The 26107-nt window shown below is 47.8% G+C and overlaps 1 protein-coding gene across 1 annotated transcript in view; it reads right to left on the reverse strand.

The window, feature by feature from the left end:
- Window positions 1-4414: 4414 nt before the first annotated feature.
- The window catches only part of LOC144098078 (solute carrier family 41 member 2-like), a 54494-nt gene continuing 32801 nt past the window's right edge, over window positions 4415-26107 (reverse strand). The window contains exons 2-4 of the mRNA XM_077630632.1: window positions 11774-11866; window positions 5230-5510; window positions 4415-4819 (exon numbers count right to left, since the gene is read on the reverse strand). Of these exons, the coding sequence (XP_077486758.1) occupies window positions 4415-4819; window positions 5230-5510; window positions 11774-11866 (779 nt within the window). The remainder of the gene's footprint in view (window positions 4820-5229; window positions 5511-11773; window positions 11867-26107) is intronic.

Raw genomic sequence — 26107 nt, forward strand, 5'->3', positions numbered from 1 at the left:
ACACAATGTAAGTAGGATATTACAGGTGTTGTTATAAAGAAACACAGCTAACGCGCATGTATGCAGTGCGTGAGGTCGAGGTCGTGAAGGGGTCAAATGATCCAATTACGTTATAGGCCAGGGTAAAGGGCAGCTGCTGGCACTGAATAAAGTTAAGGACCAGTAGCCTATATTTCGCACATGACTTTCATGGTCGCTGTGTTGATATCAACAATCTTTAACATTGGTGGCGATTCTAGCTCCTGATATGCCGACCTGAATAATGATGACCAATGATATAAACCCCCCAAATTACGCTAGTGTTGTCGCTATTGTTGCTGTCGTCGTAGTCTTTTTTATTAGGAAAAATGCTGAGTCTCGTGCTTGCTGCGCCAGCCGAGCTTAAATCGGATGAAGCAGTGGTCATATGTGAGGCAGACATGCGGAACGGCAGTAGTGACTAGCACAAGTAGTGAACGCCATGTTTCCTTGTAGCTTCTCAAATAGCCAGGCTATGTATAAGGCTCGTCTAATGATCATAGCAGTGGTCATGAGTTCCAGTACCTCCCTGCCTTGTGGTTTCAGTTATCGCACAGTTGTGACATACTCTATTGCCTTTGAAAAGAAACTTCTGTGCCACTGTCGGGCTCATGGTATTGCTTCACTACTGGTTGTGGAGGTTTTCCACCATGCAGATCGACCGTAGACGTAACCTGGCATAATCATGAGGGACTTCCTCGGGAACCTCCGCTGAAATCTGTCCTAACAGTCCACTGACAGTTCCGAGAACGCTGAAAGCTGGTCTCAGTCTCAGAAGTCATCTGACATGTCGCTGTTACGAACAGGTTCCACACCAGAACTAGTAGGCTGAAAATAGGAGCTCGCGTTTATGCAGAATAATGACGTGGTGAACAAAAACTACACCTCAAAGGAAAACGTGGACAAGTGGAAGACCGCACACAGCGATGCGCCACTTTTCTCTTGTCCATGAATGCGATCGGACGGTTCTTTCGTTGTTTCTGAATGAACGTGTCTTCTGTCTTATTTAACGGCTACGTAGGTCGCTTTTTTTTACTTTCACGTAAACGCGCATTCCTTACTGCATCCCGCGTGTCTATAAGTTTTAACTTCCCTAATATGAAAACAGCTTTCTGTCAGCCGGGGTTGCTCAGTGGTTATGGCTCTCGGCTGCTCACCCGAAAAACGCGGGTTCGATTCCGGCAGCAGTGGTCGAATTTCGATGGAGGCGAAATTCCAGAGGCCCCTGTACTGTGCGATGTCAGCGCGCGTTAAAGAACTCCATGTGGTCGAAAATTCCGGAGCCCTTCACTACGGCGCCCCTCATCGCCTCAGTCGCTTTGGGACGTTAAACCCCCGTAAACCAAACCAAAACAATTAAACCGAAAGCAACTTTCTAGTGGGGCCTAATTTGTTCTTCATTCTTTCCCCTGTCTTGCGCTACCAAAACTGTTACTCTGAGCTTTAGGCCACTTAGAGTGAAGTATGCACGCAATTATTGCGTTTTGCAAGAGGCCCTGCAACTATATCGAAGTAGCTCCTAATTCCAAGAAATTAACAAAGCACTGCGGCAAATGTACTTCAGAACGATCATCACTTATCCACCCAAAATAAACACAGTAATAGTCCCTGTGACAGGAGCCCCTATTAGCTGAAGTTTGTACTGACGCTCAAATTCCAATAAATAGGAAAGGGCGTAGCAACCACATCAAGGCCTACGCAAGCTGTCTTATAAAAAGAAGCAGCAGAAAAATTCAGAGGGGCACTTTGTTGACCTAAAGTGCGGTGAGGCGAAATCCTTTAGCGCGGCGCAGCTTGGCGTAGGACAAATGAACTGGCGTGCTGTGAATGAAAGAACCAGCGCTCGCGTGTCAACTTGTCTTTTTCTGGCGTTTTCTTTGTGTGTTGAGGTGCAATTCATCATGTATCACCGAGTAGCCCGTATCTTAACTCTAGCAATTAGTAGCGCGCCGTGCGAGCATTTGAAGCCTCTAGCGCTCCGAAAAAGATAGCGTTACCAGCGCCAGCGTGCAGCATAGCCTTTGTATGCGCTACATCCCTGCCATATGCGCTACATCCCATTCTTATTCTAGTTACTTCCCTCTAATGACATGGATCACAGGTCACTACCTACCGTAAGTACACGTATTCCCTTGCCACTTCCAGCACCTCGCCACCAATTATAAACTGCTGTTCCTTTGCGAGACTGTTGAACATTACTTCGGTTTTCTTAATGTTAATTTTTAGACCCACCGTTCTGTTCTGCCTGTCCAAAATGAATGTTCATGCCTTGCAGTTCATCACCTGAGCAATTTTGCAAGGCGATGTCAGTAGCGAATCGCAGATTACTCAGGTATTCTGTTTTAACTCCTGATCAACCCACTCTCGTTTGACGAATCGAACAAGCTAATGAAAGCATGATATTCAAGAAGCAAACTTCTTGAAATGTATTGGCCTCACTACTATACATTTCATGCTTGCACCTACTGCCAAAGACGACGATAAACTTTATCCTAGCCAATTTATAACTAATTAGTGCTGGCGTGACAGATTACTGAAAAACGAAAAGGACGACGATCGGTAATGTCAAATGGTGTTTTGTCAAGTGAATGGTGCTGTCCACCAATCTCTATGTGACGCGAACCACCCCAAACTTGCAGCTGAGTATGAACGCATCGTTTTTAATCAACGTCATCCTGGTCAGAATAAAACGGTTAGTAAAACTGCTCGTTGATGACTGAACTCAGGCGCAAACTGGCACAGGACGGCATAGGCTGCACGTAGTCACTGCGCATCCAAACCGCATCCCACATACTATACTCCGTTTCAAACATCGTGTGCAACGCTATCAAAGCTAGCGTTCTTTGCGCTGCCTGCAACCGAGACCAAAAAAGTAGTGCGTGATTTGTGGTGAGCGAAAAATAGTAAATGCTTTCCCTGTAGGCTTTCTACGTGACTCATTTGTCATGATCTTGATTAAATGCACTGTTATTGCTGACAACACGCGGTAGCTTTCTCGTGCCATAGACCGCTCGGGCACAGAAGAAGCGCGGAGTAACACGCCTCCCTTTATTTTCCCGTCCAGACTACTTCCGAACCCTTCACAGCGTTGCACCTGTTGTATGAAACGGAGTATAAGTAAACGTCAATCTTAATCCTGTATGCTTAAGCCAAATTGGTCGTGTCATGAAGCAGCACATTTTTGTCACCACACAAGTGAGAAAAACCCTGAGTACCAAAAGGTTATGTGGCCTTCCTCGTCGGCATCTGTCTGCCAGTGAATGATCTTGCTAAAATTGGATTTTCATACTCTCCATTATATTAGGACCATTGTGCGACATTGTACCTTCTAAAGTGCTATTTTTTGCATTTGTATTTTTATAGCCTGGATCTCATGCCAAAGCGTCTTGCATTTTAATGCCAAAGTGAGTTACGCCTTATGAACTTAGTTCCAGACTTCAAGACCCGACAGCGTGAGGTTTTCTCAGAAGTGCCCCAATCATTATCCAGAACAAGCGAGTGAATTACCTTATACTGGGGACTGGCGGTAGCCCCCCTCCCTGGTCTTACGAAAACAGCATTTCGGTAGGTAAAGGAATTGACTAACCTGTACAGTATCGTATCGAGGACGGCAAGACACTGATGGAAGCGACAAATTTAAAGCTGTTCCAGCTTTATCAGGGTCGGTGAGCATAAGCGCTTCAAGAGATAAAAAAAATATTAATGCTGGCTAGGCTAAAAGAGCAATGTGCTCTCTGTGGCCCATTTAGCCGCACGGCGCCAGCCCTCTAGGCTCGCTCTTGAGAGACCCGCATGACATTGGAAAGAGGTGTGGCCAGAATCCAAACGTCGAACGCAATATACATGTGGTCCCAAAGGCACTGAGCCAAGTATTTGCACAGATTCGCAAAATTACAGAGCACAAAGCAAATGGAATGACGTGCTCAAAGTGACCGAGAACATTAAACGCTGCAGAAAAACAACGAATACCACAGTGGTAAAGGAAAGAATTAGAAGAAGCAGGTTATAAAACTTCATAATTTTGTGTATTATTATTTTCTTGAACACTGCACGAAGATACTGGAAATAATCACAGATGCCACAAAGATTCCTTTTGCTGTAACATCTCTTCCAAATAATGGGTGACTAAAACCAGCATTGCGCCTGGTTAGATGCTTGTATTTATAAGCGTTTGTCAAATCGCTCTGTTTCAACACTGTCTATGAATTCACTTAAAAAAAAAGCCGAATGCAACTGCTGGCTTCACGTACACTTCTAATATGTCCAGCCAGTCTGCTTCTGCGGATGGACAATAGAGACATCGTTGACTTTTTTGCTTCTGAAGTTTTTTCTCTGTCTATAGGTCTACGTCCATTTCATAGACGCAGCTGCGGCTACCACGAATCGGCAACCAATTTTATGCGAATCGAAATATCGTCCACCATTCTTCTTCCTCCACTAAAGCTGCCGCCTTTCCCGGGTCCTTCCCGAAAGACATCTTTCGGCGCTTGCTAAGGCGCGACAGTAGTGCCATTTTCGAGAAGGAGGGCATCGTAGGAGACCAGGACGGGCCAAGGCAGGTGTGCGGGGAAGATACTCTGGCTGGCGTGACGAACTGCGCACTGTACCACTTGAGTTCTTCCTCCTCGACGGCCGATTTGTCGCCTGTGCGGGCGAGCACGACGTAGGCGAGTGTGAGGAATCCCGTGCCCAGGAAGTCGCCGCAGCCCGTGAGGCAGGGGATGGCAGCCTTGTCCGCGTTGATGCTCCACTTCCACAGCAGGTACACGATCAGCCGAGCGATGTAGAGCAACACAACCACCTGCACCGATGGTAATGCATGCAATGTGCAACTTTCCTTTGAAGACGCGTAAGGTATTTTTTTTTACGCGACAAAGAAGCAGTCCTGACTTTCGGCAAGTGATGGACGCCGTACTAAGTTCGAACACCTGGGGATCGGTAACGTGTACCGGAGTCCCAGTGCACGGGTGTGTTTTAATTCGAAAGCGTTAAGGTTCCCATCAATAAAGAAAAAGAAGCGTTAAGGTTCCCGTTCTGCAGAAAATCCGACGTCATTGACGGTGTTGTGAGCGAAAAATCCCAGGGGAAGCAGCCTAAATGGGCCACCTAGGTTACATTGCAGCTCCCTGTGCTAACTGCAGCTCCCTGTGCTCCCCGCTGCAGCTCCCCGTTGCAGCTCTCTGTGCTAACTCTCGTCTTCGCAATACCTGCCTGCGCAAGCGAGGCAATGATGTAGGCGCCGAAAAATGCGATGCTCATAGATACGCGGCCCAAGCGCAGCGACTTGGAGAGCACAGCGAACAGCGTGTGACCCGGTACCACGACGCCAAGGAGGACAAAGGCGACGGCGGCCATGTCTCCGCCCTGATAGTACATCTGCAAATGCCCCACGCAGAGCCGCTCGCCCGAGGGAAGACAGCCCCGGCTCGACACGCGGTTCAAGTGGCTCGACAGGCTGCAGCAGAACACGGCCGCCAGGTTCCCTCCCAGAGCTGCGCCAAAGCGGGAGGAAAAGACAAGGGAGCTCACCTGCTGCCGCAACTTTATTGATAGATTCATCAAGCAACTCCGCTGAATACCTGTTGTAAAAATTGATTCTCTTTTTTTTTCTATCTAGAATGACGCTTGTCCGGCAGCAAACGGCGCATTCATTATGATAAAAATGTGTTTACAAAATTTCCTGCTAGTCGATTCAAACGCCATGACGACATTACTTACATAGTTGGGCTGTTACCGTTCCGAAATAAATGGAGGTACAGCGTACCCATTGAGATTGGCGCTCAAAATTAGATGACGCAGGAATTTGGCTTCCGAAATCGGCTGGTAATGGCGAGACTTGCATTTCACTTTCTGATCTTTTCTAGCCTCTAAAAGCTGTGTCTTCGGTGAGAGCGGTCGTTTTGTGATGACGAGGGGCGTTCAGAAAAGTTTGTATTATCAGTACCATATATTTATAACAGACGTAGTCTTTCTAGCTTTAGCGGATTAAAAAAACTGTCATCTATAGAGTACCGCGAAACACCGCTACGGCATCAAAAGAAAAATCGCAGCAGCAGTAGCAGCAGTTGAAGCACATGCGGAGATATATTTTTCTTATTTGAAAGGACACGATGCCAAGCTTAAGATTCATGGCGAGCTGGTGCCGGTGTGCGATGATAATGCCCTAGCTTGTGACACTTATTGAACTCGCGCAGACGATTTCAACTCTGTCACACAAGCCTGGACGACAAAGAACAGAGTGGCCGACGATCCCTCAGTGGAGAACTACAAATTGCTTTTAATGAAAACAGCGCGCGGAAAAAAAAAAAACGGGACACCGGAGTGAAGTAACCGACACAGCGCTTGTGTCTGTTTCGTCTCTTCGCTGTACCTATATCCGCGCGCTACTTTCATTAAAATCATGTACCGAATGACCTGGCTCCTTTGAGTAAGAGAAATTAATGCACAAGTGGAAGAGCTGGTGCATGCTGGCCGGCGGATAACTGTTGTAGAAATACTGGAACAGGTGAAATAGTGCCGGCTCAGCACACAAACTCCTTCACAACAACGCGGTCATAGCGAAGGCTACCGCGCGCTCACGAATGGCGCCCCTCTGCTCGATGAAAACGCGACCACTCCGCACAGGAGACGGTAGTACGCGTGGCCTCCTTGGGCTACGAAATTTTGCTTCATCCTCGCACCAAGTGACTTATTCCGTTTCCCTCGCATGAACAGAACACCGTGCGAGAAACCCTTCCGAGGCGACGAAGACGTAATTGCTCAAGCGCAGCTCTTCCAGAACCCTCGAAATGAGGATGAAGAGCTCAACAGAGATGGCCTACGGTACCTCTTCCATTGCTGGCAGAAGGTTGTCGCAATGGGAGGGGAATATGTAGAGGAAGGTTAAACTTCTATTGAAGCCTCATTTTTTACCTGTGTTCTTTCATGTCAACAGTGCGAGCCTTGTGAAAGCTCCCCATAAAATGCGGTACCTAATCGATATAGGTCAGGGTTACAGTCATACCTGGTGGCGCAAGGTAATGACAGGAGGCACATAAGCACGCGGCGGAGATGTGCATAAATCGTCATCGCTGCGCAGGACAATCAATGGGTATGAGGTTTCTCGTCCTTGAGGTATATAGCATAAATCCATATTATTTTGTTTAGGTAGGTAATCTGTGATTCGCTAATGACATCGCCTTGCGAAGTGACTGAGGAGATGAACTGCAAAGCATGATCAATGCGTTAGAGAGGAAAGGGAAGAACAGTGTATCTGTAAATTATTATGCAGAGAACCAAAGCAATGCGCCACAGTCTTTTAATAAAACAGCAATTTACAATTGGTAGCGAGGTGCTGGAAGTGGTAAGAGAATACATCTACATAGGGCAGGTAGTGACCGCGGATCTGAGGCACAAAAGCGTAACGCACCTCGTGTAGGTTCTTTCAGATCATTAACGGCAGTTTGCCAATTATCCCTCAAGAGACAAATATATAACAGCTGTGTCTTGCCAGTACTAACCCATGGGGAAGAAAGCTGATGGATAATGAAAAGGGTTGAAGATAAGGACAGCACAGCGAGCAATGAGAGGAAAATGAGAGGTATAACATTAATGGGCATGAAGAGGACAGAGCGGGTTAGCGAACAAGTTCAGGTTAATGACATCCTAGTCGAAACGAAGAGGAAAAAATCGGCATGGCCAGGAAATGTAATCGATGGCCCTTAATCATTAATATTATTATCATTATTATAATATATATATATATATATATATATATATATATATATTGTAGTATATTATTATTATTTTCTAATCCCTCTCTATTATTATTCTTATAATTTTGAAATCAATACTCTCGTCCCTTTTCTGTTCATGAGGAAGAATTCACCGGTGTTGCGCTCCCACGTGCTTTTCCTTTTTATTAACTGCGTTCAGGTGAATAGCCACCCGATTCTTGGCCTATCCCCAGTCCCAGTGTGGGTATGTGCCATCTTTTGATAGGCCAACAACAACGACAACAACGATGGCCCTTAAGAGTAACGGACTGAACTCCAAGAATAGACAAGCGTAGCAGAGGGCGGCAGTAAGAGGTGAGCAGTTGAGAATAAGTTTACGGAGATAGGGTGACCGCAGCTGGCACAGGACAGGGTTAATTGCAGAGATATGCGAGGGGCCTTTGTTCTGCAATGGGCGTAGTCAGGCTGCGAGTGATGATGATGAATTTTAGTATCGTAAGAACTGATTCAGCGGCTCTTGCAGGCTGTTTTTTACCCTGAAAAAGAGAGATTTTTCTTAATGAACTGGATTTAAAAATTTTTCTGCTGTTCTATTCAAGCTCGTGTCGTGAAAACCGAAACAGACTCCGCAATTTATATTAGCGAATAAATCATAATTCGGCCTAGCCTCTGGGATAGACTCCGAAGAAACTGTTGCGTCACAACGCTTTCCTTGGGAAAACGACCGGTGGGGCCGATACTGTTATTTCATTGTTTGGCCTGTTGTAGCTTAAGAAACCTCACATTTAAGTAAAATTGCTCCGTGTGTCTAAGAACGGAGTAATCTTTTCACGCAGACAAACGTCAGTTTGTCCTCTTTGTCCCCTCAACCGACATAATCGTCTAGCTCCACGTTCTCCCATTTCAGCCAAGGATACTGTAAGCTCTTTTCACCGTTACCATGCACGCATCATCATTAATCGTCTTTATCTGCCGGACGGTCACTTACGGAGAAGGAATTGCCGCTTTCGACCGCATCATTAAGAAAATTTTGCAGCTCGCAGCGTTCGCGATCACGCATTGCACAGGCTCATTTCTCAGGTGCAGAGCAGTCAGCCGCACCGTTTTCTATGTGCACAGGCAGCTACATGATGCAGTTTCTTCACCTGTATATATGGCTGTCAGTGGTTATATGTAAGTGGATATGTGGCAGTCAGTGTGCCACTCCCGTCTGAATTGTGGTGTCGATGACAAAAATTCTTGCATTCTCCGGCCAGTCAAATCTAATGTTATCCAACTGGATTTGTTTGCGTAAGGAGGCAACATGGCTTAACCGTTTTTGGTAAATATATGATACTGTTCCATTGTTTCTAAGACAGGGAGAGGGAAGAAGGGACGCCCTCAGAGCGTATAGGAGGCGGTAAAGCTGTTGCCCTACTTCCTTAGAGAAGTGGTAGCGCATTAATCAGGGAAGAGTGTAAGGAGAGAACTTTTTGCATGCGTGTGAGTCAACCAATCCGCTCCAGCTGCCTTAGTTTCATTGGCGTTGGTAGAAATATATAGCCTGTAAAGCCAATTAAACCAAGACCTTACATGGTGTGGCATGGTATAGCGTGGTATGGTATAGTGTAATATAGTATGGTATGGTACGGAATGATATGGTATGTGTGTTTGAACGCGCCAAAGGTGCGCATCGGCAAAGATGTCTTAGGAATGGGCTTGGATTGAATATCGACCACCTGGGGACCTTATAAGTGCACTAGCATTGCACAGCACTCGCTCGTTCTTATGATATCTCATACATCAAAACGCGGCCGCCGAAGCCGAGATTGCATCTTGCGACCTTTCAGCATTCGAAATTCATAACTGCCGAGCCACCGCAACAGGCTCCTTCGTACCTACTCTCGGCACCATTTCGCCACTATGAATACTTTTATCAAGCGCAGCACGCTGCAGGCATACAAGAACAAGCGTATTGATTAATGGGAAGTTGTTTATGAACGCTGCCTTTATTGGGCTAGCAGGCCATCGCGCCAGCCGAAGCCAACTGCATAGCAGGATTGAACAGCACACACAGGACGAGGACACAAGGAGAGAAACGACCAGACACGAGCGCTAGTGTCTTGTCCTATCTTCCTGTGTCCTCGTCTTGTATGCGCTGTTCAGTTCTGCTATGCATTACCAACATGCCCAAACTGCCACGTTAGTGGAGCCAACTGGTTTGGAAAGCCCAACACGCAAGAATCCTGTCGGAGAACCGGCATTTGTAACGCTTCATTTCATTTCGTTTGGTATTGACATCAGTTATGATAGCTACCCGACATTGCAAAGCAAATGTCTAATCAGACGCCGTTTAGTAGGCCGAACCGCCGCTAGACGCCAAGCTCTACTCGAATAAAGTCCGGCCTTCTTATTGGCGCCGTGCTTCGTCAGTTATTTACACAATCACCCTAGAGTTACTTTTCCGGGAGGGAAGTATGGCAGATTAAGCTCATCAGGCATGGTAAACGCGTCCGCGCCGCACCTAAAATGTGGCATATATGTGGGCTGAATTTTACAAGCGGTATCATGGGCGTGTGTCTGCCACGACCAGTGTGGCGGCATTCCTCGTGCACTCTGTTTCCCCAGAGCAGCAACCAATGGCAGGGGAAGAAATGAATCGTCACAGCATAAATAGGGCTCGTAATAAGGAGTAATTACTCAGTGGCATCCACCCAAGCTCAGCCATACGGCTGCAAAGGAAAGCTGTACAGCTTTCTCAGAAACTTCGCAGGTAAAGAAAAATTCGTCCTGGTCCGGGGTTCGAACACGGGACCAGCGCTTCACCGGAGCAGTCGCTCTACCAACTGAGCTAACCGGGACAGCAAGCTTATGGCAGGGCGAGGGCGAATTGATCAATAACTAGAAGTGGGAACAGTGCAGTAAAACGTTTAGGGAAATCCTCCAGGGCGAAGTAGGTTGGTAATAAGGGATTAATTACTCATTGGCATCCACTCAAACGCTGCTAAACCAGCAGCCATTAGACCAACACTGCTCCCACTTCGAGTTATTGATCAATTCGCTTTCGCCCTATCATAAGCTTGCTGTCCTGAATAGCTCAGTTCGTAGAGCGACTGCTGCGGTGAAGCGGTGGTTCCGGGTTCGAACGCCGAAGAAGGAAGAATATTTATTTAACTGCAAAGCTACTGAAAAAGCTGTACAGCTTTCCTTTGTAGCCGTATGGCTGCGTTTGGGTGAATGTCAATGAGTAATCACTTTCTTATTACAAACCCACTCCACCCTGGAGCTTTCCCTAAGCGTTCGACCAACCATAAATAGGGCTCAAGTGCAGCTATAAGAACCCGTTACGTGAAAGCAAAGGCGCCACTTGGGATGTTTCGGTCTGCTTCGTCACACGCAAAAAACGAAAAATACGAGCTGTTTCCCCTGCAAACTTCACCCCGCACAAATATAGGCGTCCAGCTGTATCACAATATCATTTTTGCTAACATTCGGGTGTCACCTATTACCCCATTGAAAACCGTAACTAAAAGAAAGACGCTTTTCCACATTTCGGCGCCTTACAGAAGCACTACAGACCCGCCAGTTATTCCAGATTGTACTCAAAAGCAAAAATGGTTGATTTATCGACACTGTTGTAACATCCCTCTATTAACTGCCGCTGCTCGCGCCTTTCCATCCGCTTTCAGTATCGCACGCGAACTGAACGAATCCAGAGCAAAGGTGCTATCGGCGTGGAAATTGCCTGTGGGTGCCTTCTGCAAAACCGAGGCAGTATCGGAGCTGCTGTTCTCGGGCTGCGCACTACCGCAGCCTGGAGTGCTCGAAGTGTTCATTTGGGGATGCTCCATATTCCCGCTGCTCCCCTTCGCTCTAATGGCGTGAATGGCTTAAAACCAAAGGAGCATATTTTGAGGGGCATTGAAGCGCATTTGATGGTCGGGAAAGGTGAGCAGCTTGTAAACACATCCGCCAGTCTAGAAGTTTTCTGTTTGGACAGCCAGGAACGTCACACACGAATCCACTATCAACATATCATCGGGTGCGGCATAATATCTCACCGTTGACGGAGGACAGGTGCAAGGCGATCGGCAGGAATTTGTCCACTGCGTAGTCCAAGATGTATCCGCCGAAGCCGGTAGGAGAAACGCGCGCTCAATTTTAGAGATGTCGCTATCTGTCGTGGCACCGCTCCAAAGTTCAAGCAGGCATTTCCAACTTTTTCACTAGCAACAGGTTCTAATGGATGATTTGCTGTCCTTCCCAGTTATAGAGGAAAGGAAATTCTTTCTTCCATAGCAACAATTACGCGGAACCCTTGTGACCCTCCTTGTAACGACTGCAAGCCTCTGATTAACTTGAACTGCCTGTTCCTACATTCCAAAGTGATTCTCCTGTCACACATCATCATCATCATCATCATTAGCAGCAGCAGCAGCAGCAGCGGCGGTGGCGGCGGCGGCGGCGGCAGCAGCAGCAGCGGCAGCAGCAGCTGCAGCGGCAGCGGCGGCAGAAGCGGCCGTAGCGGCGGCAGCGGCGGCGGCAGCGGCGGCAGCAGCAGCTGCAGCGGCGGCGGCAGCAGCAGCGGCAGCAGCAACGGCAGCAGCGGCAGCAGGAAGTTAGGTGGGCGGATGATTTTAAGAAGTTTGTGGGGATATGGTGGCCGCAGCTGGTAAAGGAAACGATTAATTGGAGCGGAATGGGAGAGGCCTTTGCCCCACACAGGGCGTAATCAGGCTGCTGCCGCTGCCGATGCCGCTGCCGCCGCCGCCGCTGCTGCCGCTGCTGCTGCCGCTGCTGCAGCGCGGCGACAGCGGCGGCGGCGGCAGCGGCGGCGGCGGCTTGATTACGCCCTGTGTCGGGCAAAGGCCTCTTCCATTCCTCTCCAATTAACCGTTTCCTTTAGCAGCTGCGGCCACCATATCCCCACAAACTTCTTAAACTCCTCCGCCCACCTAACTTTCTGGCGCACTCACCACGCTTGCCTTCTCTTGGAATACACTCCATCATCCTCAAGAACCAGCGGTTATCTTGCATTCACATTACATATTCTGCCGAAGCCCATTTCTTCCTCCAGATTTTCAGTAGGATGTCATAAGCCCGCGTTTGTTTGCTCACCGACTCTATCTGCCCGCTTCTGGTCTCTTAACGTTACATCTATCATTTTTCTTTCCATAGCTTGCTGCGTTGTCCTTTTCGGTAGCCTGCATGTTTCTGCCCCTTAGGTGAGAAGCGGCAAAATGCAGCTGTTGTGTACTTGTCTTTGCAATGATATTGGCAATGGCACTCATGATCTCAGAGGCTTTGCTATATACGCTCCAGCCCAATGTTATTATTCAAGTTATTTTCCTCTCATCATCCGGATCAGCGTTCAGCACCTACCCTATTCGGACGTATTTCCTTAATACTTCCAGGTCCTCGCTACCAATTCTGAACTGCTGTTTTCTAGCGAGATTGTTGAACATTGCCTTGGTGTTCTGCATGTTAATCTTTAGACACACCGTTCCGCTATCCCTGTTTCACTCATTGATCATTCTTTGCAGTTCGTCTGCTGAGTAACCCATTAAGGCAATGTCATCAGTGAATCGCTTCTTTTTTAGGTATGTATCATTAACTCTTCTCCAAATCTGTTTTCAATCCAGGCTTCGGAACGCTTCCTGACAACAGGCGCTTAAAGCATTGGCGAGATTGTGCTTTCTTGCTTGGCACCCTTCCTCATTGGAATTTTATTGCTGACTTCATGGAGCATTACGTTAGCTGTGCAGTGGTTATAGATATTTTGAAGTATTTTCATATAAGACTCTTCTACATCCTGAGTGTCTAGTGGTTGGCTGTGGCAGTAACCCTGAATGCCGAAGTATCGTTTGCGAGCTTCTCTAAGTCCAGGGCAAGTTAACATGAAGTGAGCTAATGTCTCCTCTGTAAGAGAAGACAGGCAGAAGGGGCAGTTCAGAAGCGGGGTCTGTGATGTCCACGAGGCCCTGCCTGCAGGCGCCACTGCTGCAGCGTACACCTGCATTCTCCTCAACGCCACCTCCTCACTGCGAATTAGATAGTCGGGAAGGTTGGATCCACGTGGTGGAATTAAACCACGCTTAGAGCGGCGGAATAATTCCTTTTTCGGCAGAACAGCGTCTGCTACGGACAGTTTAAGTAGAAGAAGCGGGTATAGCACTTGCAGTGGATAGGACGCACTGTCCGCCTTCTGGAGATGGTGCGCATTGCGTTGAGCTTATACAACTCGGACACGGCATGGATATGATTTCCCAGGGTTGCACACATCGACAGCAATGTCCGGGGCTATGCGCCATAAAGCTCTTACTGCTTTTGTCGAGTAGGTGTATATAGGAGAAGACGGTTCGGTGGGGGAATACAAAGAAGTTCCTTTAAAGTCGACAAGCCGTCACGAACGGCAATGAGCTCTGCTATCGCAGAGGGAAGCCGCGCCTCTGTGATGTAATAACGTGTCTGGCGTCCATTAGGTAGAGTTGGACAGAGGAGACTTGTGTGCAGCATATCTTTTGTGCATGCTTGCACGTAAGCTTGAAGCGCGCCCATGCAGTCTGCTAGAAGATGAGGCTCTGTTCCTGTCACTGAACGATGAGCGTTGCGCATGACACTTAGGGGTCGGTTGTCGGTGGCCTTGGGACTCTTCCATGGAGAGGGTTTCGAAAGCGTTGTGTGAAGAAGCGGATAATTAGGATCAAAGTAATATTCTAGGACAGATGCTGCTGCAGTTGCTGATGTTTTCAGGCTGCGCGCATTACGGCGCTGCTCTACAAGCTCATCAATAATATTCAGATGAGGTTCCGCCTGTAGTGTGGGAATAGGGGTAAAGCGAGGAAGGCCAGCTTTAATTGACGTGGCCTCTCTTTTGACTGTTTATAAGCGGTCCCAATCTCTTAGGGTAAGGCTTTGGAACTGGGCTTGATAAGCGAGGCGAGGCTGCAACACAGAGCGCTCTAACATCCTAGCCATATTAAAGCATGCACAACCTGTTTTCTCGACAATTCAGTGGGCACAGCGGACAAGTCTTAGGCGTGTTGGCTTACGCCTCGCTCTTCTGCTTTGCAATAGGTATTTCTGTTCGGTCCGTCGAAAACGACACCTAAAGAGGATGCCGCTATAGGCGGCACGTGCCTTAAGGTTATCTGACTCCAGATTCGGGAGATTTCATTTCCAGGTGGAATGATTACATTCTAAAAACACCGCCCCGGTTCAATATGACCTGCCCGGAGCTTCGTTTAAGAGACCGACAGCCGGGCTTCAACTTTAGTGGGCACAGCGGACCGCGCTTAGCCATGCTGCATTACGCCTCGCTCTTCTACGTTGCACAAGTTTTTCTGCTCGGTCCGTCCAAACTGACATTTCAGTAGGATGCTGCTACAGTCGACGCATGCCTTCAAGATTTTCTGACACTAGATGTGCACGGGGGATTTCATTTCGTGGCGGAACGATTACCTCCTAAAAGCACCGCCCCGTTCCACATGACCTGCCTGGACATCCGTTTAAAAGACCGACAGCCATGCTTAAGCTTCAGTGGGCACAGCGGACCAGGCTTAGACACGTTAACTTACGCCTCACTCTCCAGCTTTGCACAGCTTGGTTGTTATTCCACTACTATTACTGACGCCGTGGTAGCTGAGTGGTTATGGCTCGCCTGCTGTCCCGGAAGACGCGGGTTCGATCCCGGTCGGGGCGGTCGAACGTCGATGGAGGCGAAATTATAGAGGCCCGTGTATTGTGCGATGTCAGTGCGCGTTAAAGAACACCAGGTGGTGGATATTTCCGGAGCCCTTCACTACAGCGCCCCTCATAGCCTGAATCGCTTTGTGACGTTAAACCGCCATAAACGTAAATCTATTACAAGTTCTGCCGCGATATTTTGTTCTTGCCATGCCGACAGTGCTGTGTTATGATCGCCCAAGACGTGTTTTGTGTTAGCGCACTGCTTCTACGTGGTGACATTGAATCAAACCCTGCACCTGATAATACCAATGAAGACACTTGAGAATTATTAAAGCAGTTGTAATGAAGGACGTCTTACAAGGCGCTGCGTCGCGAACTGCCAGTACAGTTCAGATCCAGTCCAAAAGCAGCGGTCAGTCCAGAGCACGCACGAGCGTCGGAGCGTTCAGGGCTTGTTGTCGTCTCCTTCCTTACGCGCCAGCCACTGAAGGTTCCGGAGCCGAAGGCCTGTCTTACAACTTTCCCCAGACGCAAATATGCCATCCTGGCAGCCTAGGGCAATGCGACGATGGCGGGACCGTAGTACGGTACAATTTCAGTGCTCGGCGACGGTAATCAGTGGATGGCGTAAGGAGTTCAATGAGGTAATTTAATTGGGGATAATTGTTTAAGAATGCGACAGGGGTCATGGTACTTGCTGAGAAGTTTGGAGTAAAGCCCGTGACTTGAGAAAGGTACCCACAGATAGACGAAGTATTCAGTAAGGTAAGCGGGAAGAAGTGTAGAGTGATCACGATTGCTTGTCTGCTGCTGTCGGGCGTGAGAAGTTAAGGGCCAGGCAAGCTGGCGGCATTCATCGGCATAAGTTGCGGCTTGGGAGAGAGTCGTAAATTCAGAAGCGTCAGGGCGGTGTGGCAGAATGGTGTCCATTGTACAAGAACGCTCACGGATGTACATGAGCAAGTATGGAGAGAATCCAGGCAGTGGCTTGAGCAGCAGATTTATAAGCACAGGTAACGAAAGGTAGAACGTGGTCCCAGTTGCAGGGATCGGAAGCAACATCCATGGCCAACATTTCGCCGATGATGCAGTTAAAACGGTGAACCATGCCATTAGTCTGCGGATGGTAGGCGCAGGTGGTGCGGTGAACGATGTTGAATTCGGGAAAGACAGCTTCAAAAACTTCAGAGAGGGAGGTGGGGCCTCTGTCACTCTGAAAATGTCTGGGAGCCCCACAGCGAAGAATGGTACGATTGATGGTGAAGGAAATAATGTCGTGGACTCTATAGCAGATGGTAAAGGCGACGTTTTGACGTAATCTGTAAGATGAATGATGGAGCGATCATGCATCTGTTTTCCGTTGATGCGCTTCGAAGAGGGCCGTACAGATCAATACCAACGCGTTCAAAGGGCTAGCATGGGCAGGGCTGCGGCGTCAGAGTAGCGGCGGGTCGGCGAAGTAGGTTTTTTCGGCGCTGGAATTCGCGGCAGGACTAGACAAACTGGCGAACATAACGGTACATCCTTCGCCAGTAGTACCGATGCCGTAGGTGGGTGAAGGTCTTCAATATGCCGGCGTTGGTGCACCGGGCATATTCGTGGTAGTAGGAGCAAATGACAGAGCGCCGATGGGTCGGGATGCCGAGCAAATACTTGCGACCATCTGGGAGGTAGTTCCGACAGCCAAGAAGCTCGTCTCTGATGGCGAAATTATAGGACTGCCGGCGGAGAGCACTGGAAGGAGGTGGCAACGATCGGCCATATAAGAAGGCAAGCGATCCACGGGTCTCTGCGTTGCTCGGAAGCCACATTAGTTGGCTCAAATGACAAAGAGTGCAGGGCGGATATACAAGGCACTGCCTGAGACGGCAGAGGGGAACGCGAGAGGGCATCAGCATCTGCATGTTTACCGCCGGAACGATAGACAACGGCAATGTCGTACTATTGGAGCCGCAGAGCCCAACACGCCAGTCGACCGGTGTGATCTTTCAAACCGGAGAGCCAGCACAGGGTGTGGTGATTGGTGACAACGTCAAAAGGGCAGCCGTACAAGAAGTGCCGAAATTAGACAATTGCTCAAAGAATTGCTTAACATTCCTTCTCAGTGACGAAATAGCTGGCTTTAGCTTTTGTGAGTGTCTGGCTGGCGCAAGAGACAACGTATTTGTCAAAACCAGGCTTGCGCTGAAAGAGTACTACACCGACGCCTATGCCGCTGGCACCTGTGTGAAATTTTGTGGGAGAACGAGGGTCTAAATAACGAAGGACTGGCGGAGTCGTCACTAGGCGACGGAGTGTCGCAAAGTCTTTATCATAGGTTGGCCAACAGGCCGAAAGGTCGCGGCTGGAGAGGAGCTTGGTCAGGGGGTCAATGATAGTGGCGAAATTGCGGACGAAGCGGCGGAAGCTGGAGCCGAGGCCGATGAAGCAGCGGAGTTCTTTCACAGAAGTGGACTTTGGAAATTCGGCCACAGCGTGCAACTCTGCCAGATCCGGGAGAACGCCATCCTTGGACACATGTCCGAGAATGGTGAGCTGGTGAGCTCTAAAGGGGCATTTCTTTAAATTAAGTTGGAGGCCAGTGTCGGCAAGACATTGAAGAAAGTCTCAGGGCGCTGGGGATGAGACGTAAAATTCGGGGAAGTGGTCACAACGTCGTCCATCTCATAAAAGCATGTGTGTCATTTGATCCCCCGGAGAAGTGGGTCCATCATGCGCTCGCATGTGGCGGGCGGATTGCAAAGGCCGAAGGGCACGACAGTAAATTCATAAAGCCCGTCGGGTATAATAATAATAATAATTGGTTTTTGGTGGAAAGGAAATGGCGCAGTATCTGTCTCATATATCGTTGGACACCTGAACCGCGCCGTAAGGGAAGGGATAGAGGAGGGAGTGAAAGAAGAGAGGAACAAATAGGTCCGTAGTGGAGGGCTCCGGAATAATTTCGACCACCTGGGGATCTTTAACGTGCACTGACATCGCACAGCACACGGGCGCCTTAGCGTTTTTCCTCCATAAAAACGCAGCCGCCGCGGTCCGTCGGGTATCACGAAACCGGTTTTGGGGCGACCGGCCCCTGCCCTCGGCACCTGCCAGTAACCGGAGCGTGTCCAACGAAGATAGTTTATAGTTTATGGGGGTTTAACGTCCCAAAGCGACTCAGGCTATGGAGAGACGCCGTAGTGATGGGTTTCGGAGATTTCGACCACCTGGCGTTCTTTAACGTGCATTTACATCGCATTGACATGTACAGTACACGGGCTTCCAGAATTTCGGCTCCACCGAAATTCGACAGCCGCGGCCGGAATCGAAGCCACGTCTTTCTGGTCAGCAGCCGAGTGCCATAAGCACTGAGTCACCGCGGCGGCTGCGTCCAATGAAGAAAAGAACACACAAGCGCACGAGCGTCGGAGCGTTCAGTGCTTGTCGTCGTCTTCTATTGTTAATCGCCAGCCGCTTAAGGTTCCGGAGCCGAAGGACTGTCTTACAGAATTGCTTACAGCTCGAACGAAGTTGGCAGCCGAGAATGCAGCCCTCAGAACACGACAGGGGAATTTGGAAAAAGCAATAACTTCAGCGCATGCTTTGCGGATTTCGAAAACAAACAGAACTTATTGATAACGTGGAACACACAATTCAATGCTTGCAGTAAAAATTGGTTTATACGGAAGATTACTGTAGACGTTCCAATTTACTCGTTTTTGGTGTAAGCAAGGGACCGTACGATGCAGAATATGATCTAAAACCGAAGGTTCTAACCGAAATAATCTCAGAAACACTTCATGTCGATTGCACTTTTGTCGGTAGAATTCATCCTTTAGGAAAAAATAGCGACAACAGGCCTGCGATAATACTTTTCGAAGATTACAATGAAACGCAAGAAGTCCTTAAAAAACGCATGCATCAATTCAGAATGACTACTCGAAAGAAACCCTCAGGAGACCAAAGCTTTTGTGGAACAGTGCTAAAACTGAAAGAGACAACAAAATGAAGGTGACCTAAATCAACGATAAGTTACTCGTTGGTGGCTACTAGCACAAGCGCAAACGATACGGTAAATGATGTAGTGCGCGGAGTATGAAGGAATTAAGGAATTAACATAAGTGCACGGAGCATAATTATTAAATGTGAGCAGCTAGAGACAATTCAAATGTCATCGTCACCACTGGGACGTGACTCCGCGATGAAATGAATATAAAAGACGTTTTTCCTCCTATTTTTCAAGTATATCGACGTGACAGATTATCGAGAGGAGGTGGAGTGGCTGTTCTGGTTAAAAACAATATTCATGCAACTTTACCTCGTCAAATTTATGACCGTGAAAGCATTACCCGTAAGCTATTTAGCGGTCGTTCTAGCTTTCTATTCGCTGCCAACCGAGCTCCAGATTCCCGTTCTCAGTTTCTACGCGATTTGTCACAGCGCATATCATCACTTAAACAAGAAAACGTATTTCTTATCGGCGATTTGAACTTACTCGGTACTATTGGGATTCGGCTTCATCTAACATGCGATATCGCGCAAAGGCTGAACATTTATTTCGTAATATGCTTTGTCACAGTTTGAAAAAGGTAGGTTATACACGGCTCGTTTACCTCTGTTCTTGAATTCTATTGTGTCAGCCGCTCTCTTGAAACGTCTTCCGTTTCAATCCATCAAGGATTGTCTGATCATGAGTTGGTTTGTTTCACTTGCGATTTCGTCGCTGATAAACGTGCCGTACCGTTCAAAGCCGTGCTTGTAAAAGATTCCTCGCGTGCCACGGATGACAGTGTATTAGATTATTTAGATGTGTGTCTCAGCAACTTTGACGAAAATGACATGTCTGAACTCTGGTCAAAGTTTAAAGACATGTGCACATATTGTATCAGTCAATTTATTTAAACAAGAGCAAAAACAAACTAGCAAATCTAACAAATGGAAAAGCGAGAAATCTTGCATCTTAAAAGCAATCATAAACGCTTAAGAACAGCGCGTGTCTCTCGAAGCATCATTCAAATGAAGCAGGCTTCCTTGGCCAGAGCTGTTACGGCTGCTAAGTGACATTACTTTCAAAATGTTTCACCAAATTTCATTCGTAACGCCTTCTGAAATTTTAGAATTTTTTATGGAAACAGAAAAGATCCCTGCATGCCATGATGCATGAGGGCACGTTGCTCACTAGCAAAAAAAAAAGTTGCTGAGAAATTCATACTCTCACAGTGTGTTTTTCGAACCTACCTACAGATAATATTACAACACGTGATTCTTGTTCCCAGCCTGTGCACAATCTTGTATCACGACCTGATGTTTTTGCAGTGCTATTGAATCTTAAATCAAAAGGAACTCCTGGGCCTTTTTACACCGTTATGTTGAAATGGTTTCGCGTTTTCTTTTCATAATTTTTCCTGCTTATCTTTTGTCTTCAAGTCCGCCACCTGACTGGAGGTTGGCCCGGGTCATTCGTATGCACCAGAAAGGTGATGCTGCATTGGTTAATAATTACCGCCTCATATCGTTTATCTCCTCATGCTGGAAACTTCTTGAACATATTGTTACATGACGGCCAGCAGTTGAATGAGATGAGATGGCAGACGGCTACAGATTGATTTGAATGGTGGACGGCATGGCGCGAGCACTCCTACCTGCACCACTGCACAGATCATCTTCTACTTCGTCCCACTACCCGGGGCCACCGGGGATCGTCTCGATCGCGAACGAGAAGATCGGCAGCGAAGATGAAATGCTGTTGAGAACGGTGGGCTTGAGAATTGGTTCAATATAGAAGGAGTTGAAGGGCTTGCCGCCACGGTGGATGGGAGGATCAGCGAATGAGTCCCGGTCCACGAAGCATCCAGGCCGTAGGGTGCCAGGAGCCGACGGCCGAGGTCCTTGAACGCACCGAACGCACGCAGGGGCAGAGGGCGATGTCCTCACGGGTGGGCAGCGTCTCGGGTCGGTCGCGTCATTCTGGTCATGGCAACGTCGTCGTGTGTTGTGGTCCGGGCGGGGGACGGGGCTGGGGTGAGCGGCGAGGAGGTCTGGCCGGCTGGTGCACAGCTGGGCGGGGCAAACCATGTACACATGGCTGATGACCACGGCAGGCGCAGGACGCCCAGGATGGCGATGAATGGACCGCAGCGCCTCACACGAAATGTTGCGTGGCGGCAAGCCGATGATTGAGATGAGATGACAGATGGCTACAAAGTAATTTTAATGGCGGACAGCCTGGCACGAGCACTCCTTCTCGCGCCCCTGCAGAGTTTGTCTTCTGGTTCATTACAATATTATAGCCAACTACAGTTTATGGAGGGCTAACTTTCCAAGGCAACTCAGGCAGTTACATTAAAGCATTTCTTGAGGACAACAAACTACCGCCTTTCCAGCTTGAATTTCGCAAATAATTTTCTATGGTAACTCATTCGGATCCGTAATCCACAATTTCACTGAGGTTATTGACAATTCCGGCCGAATAGATGTCATATTTCTAGATTTTAAAGAAGCTTTTGATTTAGTTACGCACAATAACCTTTTCTATATATTTAGAACTATTGGCATGAATTTTTTATTGTTAACTTATTGTTTTATTGTTCTTTGCTTATTTATATAACCGATTTAAATATGTTAGTATCGATGGCTACTTTCCTAAGAAACTTCACATTATTTCTGATGTCCCACAAGCCAGGGTCCTTGACCACTACTCTCTCTTCTCTATCTTAATGGAATTACCGACATCATCAGTCATCCTGTTCGAATTAAATTGTTTGCCAACGATTTTGTTTTGTTTAATGAAGATAAGGTTCCTGGTTACCTGAGTTTACTTCATTATAACCTGCATAATGTTAGTGAATGGTTGTAAAATGACAGATGAATCTAAATGCTGACAAGACAGCATTTATGCCGATCACTAATAAAAGAAACAGTCATTCCTTTTCATATAATCTTCCCACCCAGCACCCTTAAGAAGTATTAGAATGCAAGTACCTAGCAGTAACAGTACCGAATAACCTTAGGTGGAATAAACATATTGACACCGTATGCTCTTCTTTGACTTTTAACCTCTGTTTCCTTGGGCACAAGTTAAAACAAGCTTCCGTAACGTTAAGCACCTGGCATACTACACTATGATTCGACTACAACTTGAGTAGGCATGGACTGTTTGGGATCGTCACAGAAAGACTAAGATTAATTCGCTAGAAATAATTCAGCGGAAAGCAGCTCGGTTCATATTTTCTAAGTATCGCACCACTTATTCACCATTTGCTCTAATGCTTCAACATAATATGCACTCCCTTGAAGCTCGGTGCAGAATACAGTCGCTCCTGATTTGTATCTTCAACCGATAACGCCCAGGTCAACAAGAATCAGGTACACTGAATTGTTTAAACCTTAATTTGTAAGAACAAACATGTTCAAATTTCCTTTTTTCTCCCCACCATTAACGAGCGAAATCAGCTCCCGTGATCATCAGTAGTTGAGATTGATGCCTTAGAACAGGCCGTTCGTTGAATTGTTTTTTCTGTTCATGCCTTGGTTTGGGCTCTCTCTTTTGTGCTTATGGTGCCCCTCCTGCCAGGGCACTTCACTGGGCCTGCAGTATGATATAAATAAATAAATAAATTATATAGATGCAGTGGTTGGTTTTTTGGGGGAAAGGAAATGGCGCAGTATCTGTCTCATATATCGTTGGACACCTGAACCGCGCCGTAAGGGAAAGGTAAAGGAGAGAGTGAAAGAAGTAAGGAAGAGAGAGGTGCCGTAGTGGAGGGCTCCGGAATAATTTCGACCACCTGGGGATCTTTAACGTGCACTGACATCGCACAGCACACGGGCGCCTTAGCGATTTTCCTCCATAAAAACGCAGCCGCCGCGGTCGGGTTCGAACCCGGGAACTCCGGATCAGTAGTCGAGCGCCCTAACCACTGAGCCACCGCGGCGGGGCAGATGCAGTGTACTGGCGGCCTTCTGTAGCGCAGATAGAACCCAAGGTGCTGCATATCCAGAGCTGTTCACGTCGACACCTAGCAACAGCATCGATGAGGCTGTAGTGAGACGTTGGCCATTCAAAGACAGCGTTATAGCTGTGAGCTAAAGGCGGCGTCTATTCCGTCGCTTTCTGTTAGCCATAAAGCTTGTCTTTTAAGCCGACAGCTCCCACCATTATACCCAACCATTATACCATGCGTATACAGCAAATAAAAGATATCCGGAATTGTTGCCTGCTCCAAGCCGAAGGAAGCAGCGTGCTGTTAAACAATACTAAATGTTAGCACTGATCCTTGAGTTACACCCGGCTTTACGGTGAAGTAGCTTACACGTTACTTTGCTGATGCACATGGCGATGGACCGGTCTTCCAAGAACGAAGTCACGAAGATGAGCACTCGAGGAGAGAGACGAAGCCAACGTAGAATGGCCAAGGTCGCTGAGTGGCTGACATTGTCATGCGCCTTGTGAACATCCACGGTTAGAAGCATGCGGATTTTGCGAGAGCTGCCTCCGAGTAGCCCCATTCAGTGACGGGTGGTCTAATCTGTCCACAGTGACTAAGTGAAGGCGACAGCCAGTCTGAGCTGGGTGGTACCAGTGATACCATTCCGCCACCATGAGTACCGCGTAGCTACATCCGCTCTAGTAGTTTACATAGTGCGGACGTAAGCGCTGTCGGGCGAAGGTTGCATAACCTGCCAGGATCATTTCTGGGCTTAGGGATCGGCACCACCTCAGTATGTTTCCACGATTTGGGTTCGTCTCCGGGTGTCCAAAATTTGTTCAGTGCCTCAAGTATCCATTTTAACGGCCGGCCTTGGATAATTTTGAAAACCTGATGTGTAAGTCGATCCGACCCAAGAGCTTTACTCAGTTTCGTTTTATCTATGGCTGCAACAACCTCAACTATTGTTAACTGCTTCGGCATACCTTAAAGGTCCACTTTAATTGGAGGCGAGCCCGCTTCTGAAAGAAGAGTATTTGTGTAGAAGAACGACACTGGAGTTTTGTCGAAAGCCGGAAGTAAAGTCCTGACGACCTCTAAAGCGAACTGACTTGGCGTCTGTCTCAATGCAAGACATGCTGAGCTTGTGCATTCTTTTCAACGTTTGCCTATTTCCATGAGACGAAAGGTGCGCCATATTGATGCAGTCATTAACGATGAGCCAAGAGACGCGCACCAGCCCTGCCATCGCTGGAAAGGCGCTTCTCATTTCGTCGTGGCGAAGCTGGTATCCACTTTAACGTGCCTCGGCGTTGCGACGAAGATGAGTCTCTACTGACCGCCAGTTCTACCCGACGGTGGGCTGCCCACAGCCTGCTTCTCCCCCGCACTCCTAATGACAGCTGTGAGATTATCGTTCATTGCTTGAAAATGAAGATAGGGTTCCTCAGATAAAGCAGAATATTTGTTCTGCAGTCATATGCTGAATTCCTCAACTTTCTCGCTCACCGCTAATTCTTTATGGGCTTCTGCTTCACCAGTTTCCTCCGTCCCGTCTTCAAGTCTAAACTAATTCCAGACCTTACTACTCTGTGGTCGTTATAACGCACTTTTCCAAGGACCTCCACATTCTGCACGATACAAGGGTAAGCGCATAGTGTGAAGTCTATTTCATATTCAGTGTCACCATTGAGGCTCTTGCATGTCCACTTCCTAGCACAGTACGTGCCCACCCCTTAGTACTGTATATGCCCCATGTGTCCTCCTGACCCCACTAATTCCCACGACATCCCATTTAATGTCCGCTAGCTTCACGAAGAGCACTGCTAGGCTAGCTTCGCTGGATAAGGTTCAAGCAATAAACTTACCAGGTTCAGTTTCCAATCGCAGCCTGTCCTTAGCCAGAGGTTCTTATAAACTTTCCGCTGCGCCACAGGTCTGTCCGCCGCCTTCGTTAGTGTTTCCACAGCCGCTGGGGACTGAGGGCCGAGGGTTAATTGGTTTGTTCACGGAAGGCTGTGGCCAAGCACTACACCAGAGTTGCCAAATGCTGCTCTGGTGAGGGAGCTCACTGCCGGCTGTGGTCACCGAGACCAGGCCGAACCCAAGGCCTAATGAAGCAGTTCCATTGACAGGCGGAGTTATTTTTTTTTTGATTTCCGGTTGAGAATTGCGCTGCACCAGGATTGAAACTTTGGTCCTCTTGCACGCGAGGCGGATGCACTACCTCTACGGCATCCCTGCTGCAGTTCGCAGGAGTTGCAGTAGGAATAATGAGATTTTTAGAAAGTGTGTTATGTCATATGATCCCTGGGGAAAGGAAGTGAGCGCTGTTCCGGCAGAAAGTGATCCGATACAGGGATTTTCAAACCTGGGCCATAGAAGATTGAGTCAGCTTTTTTATTTTTTATGCAAAGGCATTATAGGGGTCATCGACACGAATACCAGGCGCCGCACAAAATCTGGCGGCGTTACCAAAGTATGGAAATGTTAACAAGTAATAGTCAGTTCTTGTAGTTACAGCTCCACCAATTACAAAGGAATAGGATAAAATTAGAATAGAATTCGAATATAAGTGCAAAATGTTAGCATTACCCACACGTATGTTCTTTAAGTACCCGCAGTAGTATTTTTTTCTCGACGCAGTGCCCATCTATCAAGCCACTTTCCTATTCTCACCTTATGGCGCCTCTAATTCGCCCAAAAGTTGAACCTCTATGCAACGAATGCAATGAATTTCCTCCTGCCGCTTCATCTTCAAACCTCCAAACCCATCCCTAGGGTTCCTATAATATT

Source organism: Amblyomma americanum, chromosome 7 (genome assembly GCF_052857255.1).
Source record: "Amblyomma americanum isolate KBUSLIRL-KWMA chromosome 7, ASM5285725v1, whole genome shotgun sequence".
In the NCBI taxonomy this organism is placed as follows: domain Eukaryota; kingdom Metazoa; phylum Arthropoda; class Arachnida; order Ixodida; family Ixodidae; genus Amblyomma; species Amblyomma americanum.